General features: G+C 37.8%; 1 protein-coding gene across 1 annotated transcript in view; it reads left to right on the forward strand.

The window, feature by feature from the left end:
• LOC101857057 overlaps window positions 1-2736 on the forward strand; it is a gene marked incomplete in the record, with an annotated part of 61825 nt that overhangs the window by 9402 nt on the left and 49687 nt on the right. The window contains 3 exon segments of the mRNA XM_013087770.2: window positions 339-462; window positions 2159-2210; window positions 2654-2714. Of these exon segments, the coding sequence (XP_012943224.1) occupies window positions 339-462; window positions 2159-2210; window positions 2654-2714 (237 nt within the window).

The raw sequence follows: 2736 nt of genomic DNA on the forward strand, positions 1-2736 counted from the left end.
GATAAATGGATATTTTTTTCATCCAAAGCAATGCAAATGAATAGGCTTTAAGATGATACCAATAACTCCATAAGCTCGAAAATAGACAAGCAGATTCCACCACGTCTTGACACAATTTTTATTCTTTGTTTTGTTTCATCATTTGTCTTTCTTTTATCACATACCATGAAGACTGAAGATGAAGTATTTTCTTAAACAAGGATATTTCCATCTAGGTTTGCTTATCATTAGCCTTTATGTTTTTTATTATGTTAAAATCGTCTCATGCTTTTTTTCTGACATGAGGTACCTGAGAAGTGGGACATCTTTCATGAAATCTCTTTGTTCCTTCTGTGCAGGACCAGTACCTGGTGATGCCAATGGTCCCAGCATATTCTCCAGTGGACGCTGGTCCAAAAGTCATTCTTGAGTCCAGATCCAGGAAATACCCATATGTCCATAAAAAATTAACAACAGCTGAAGGTCAGTTCAGTGTAGTTTGGTTTCTGATAGAGGTACCAGTGGGAACATTTTTTCTTCTTTATTTGTTCCTTCTCTAGTGTCTATGCTTTTATTGGTAGGTCTGTTGGGAAAGCTTCATATCTGCCTTGAGGGTTGTTTTTTTAGACACATACACACACAAACACACAGACATGCACATACACACACTCTCTCAAAGACACACAGAAAGGCGCACTCATTTAACACACATACACATACATATATTTGCACACACTCACACACTCACACACACACGCACACACACACACACATACACACACACACACACGCAAACAAAAACAAAACAAAAACATACCCACACTTAAAGCAAATCAAATTTGTAATTACTTGAATTCACAGGAAAGTTTGTGAAATTTAAAAGGGAAATCTTTAGGTATATATGGTGATTCACCTGTTTTGCGCCATTAAAACCTTCTTTTCCGCAGGGTTCCCGCAGCCTCCTTGAATTCAAGGAGTCCTTGAAAACTGCTTGAATTTGCATTCAAGGAAAAATCTCCTTGAAAACTCCTTGAATTTGCATTCAAGGAAAAGGAAAAATCTCCTTGAAAACCCCTTGAATTTTGCCAGATCGGAGGGGGTTGGCGGGATGGGGTTGAAGGCAACACCGGATGACAAAAACTGAACTTGGAAGCAGATTTTACTTTTCAGAATTTTAATTTGATTGCTATTAGATCTAGATTTAGATCTAGATCTTGGTCTCTCTGCAAAGCGCGTGTTGGTGCAACTCTTGTGTGGAATCAGGATCTGTCTCACTCAAACCTTGTAAGCTGTGGGTTTTTTTAAAGTAAAGGGTTCCCGTTTCATTGGGCAGGTGATAGTAAATTATGTACTATATTCTATATTTTAGCATTCTGTTCAAGATTCGCAGATTTTCAGTGTCACTGCATCTTGCCCTCCCACAGTTAGTTCTTATACCTCTCACACTGAATATGTCTTCTTGAGCCATTCATGTCATTACACTACTTTGAGTTTGAGCTATAATTTTTGTCTTTCACGTTTATTATGTAAACTTTGACTCCCAAACTGGTTCTTGACGGTTGATATTCTGGTTCTAGACCTTTTCTCAGGCTCAAAGCAAGGTTCATTTTTATATAATTTATATAGGCGAATATGATGAGGGGAAAATATAAATAAGTATAAGAACAGACTGAAATACCTAAGTCACACAGTATCCCAGTGACAACACTGACATGTTGTTGACTGGATATAATGTGCCTACATGTGTGCGCACGCGCGCGTGTGTATATATTATATATAAAATATAAATGGAGCATGCACTGTCATTGTTATGTAACATGCCCCTGGAGAATGGATGAGCCCATCTGGAAAATTGAGAAGCGGGGTTGACAGTCACCCTGGGAACAGTTTTTTTGGAAAATCGAAACTATGATATGATTCCTTTCCGACAAGTGTAGGCCTATGGAAAATAGGCTTTCGTCATGAATTTCTTGACCAAACCTCCTTGAATTTTAAAAATTTCTCCTTGAAACCTCCTTGAATGTGATGGGAAGTTCATGGCAGGAACCCTGTTTCCCAAATTTGGGTCTGTTATAGGCACATTTTTAACCACGAGAAGGCATTATATAGTCTAACTTATGCTCTCCTGCCATGTTGTGTGTAGTCTCATTTTTGTTCTTTTTTGTTTTGTTCTCCCTAGAAATGAGAAAGCCAAAAGTGTCAACTGTCGGTGTCATTCCAGTGAGATCGAGGTACATTCAGCCCTCTGTATTTTGTTAACATGTTTGTAGGTGCTTTGTCTAGTACGAAGAATTTGGATAATCTGTCATGATTCTGCCAATGGTATGTTGAGCATGATGCTCCTTGATCGCTTTGCAACCTCGTAACGTATTTTCTTCTTTTGCTGAATTCTGAAAAATATTATAATGTGATGTGTTTGCCTGAAGAAGTTACAATTCTATGAGATCCCTGACATTTTATCAATGATTTTTAAAGAAAATCACATCTTGTTCATTGTCCACATCGAAAAAATACCAATAACATTTTGCTAAGCCTTATTTTAGTAAGAACCTTTTCTTTGTTTATGGATACTTGCGAATACAATAATATAAAGCAACTAGTTTTGCTAAATTTTTTTCTTCCAAACTCAGTTTGAAATGTCTGAGAAAATCTTGTACTCTTTTCCATTGTACAGCTCCGAGATTCCCAACCTACGAGTGATGATGGAAGGTGGGCCAGCTCCAGCTGATGGAGAGGTGAGTACTCTATGTGCACCTG

This window comes from Aplysia californica, unplaced genomic scaffold (assembly GCF_000002075.1).
Source record: "Aplysia californica isolate F4 #8 unplaced genomic scaffold, AplCal3.0 scaffold00636, whole genome shotgun sequence".
NCBI classification, from domain to species: domain Eukaryota; kingdom Metazoa; phylum Mollusca; class Gastropoda; order Aplysiida; family Aplysiidae; genus Aplysia; species Aplysia californica.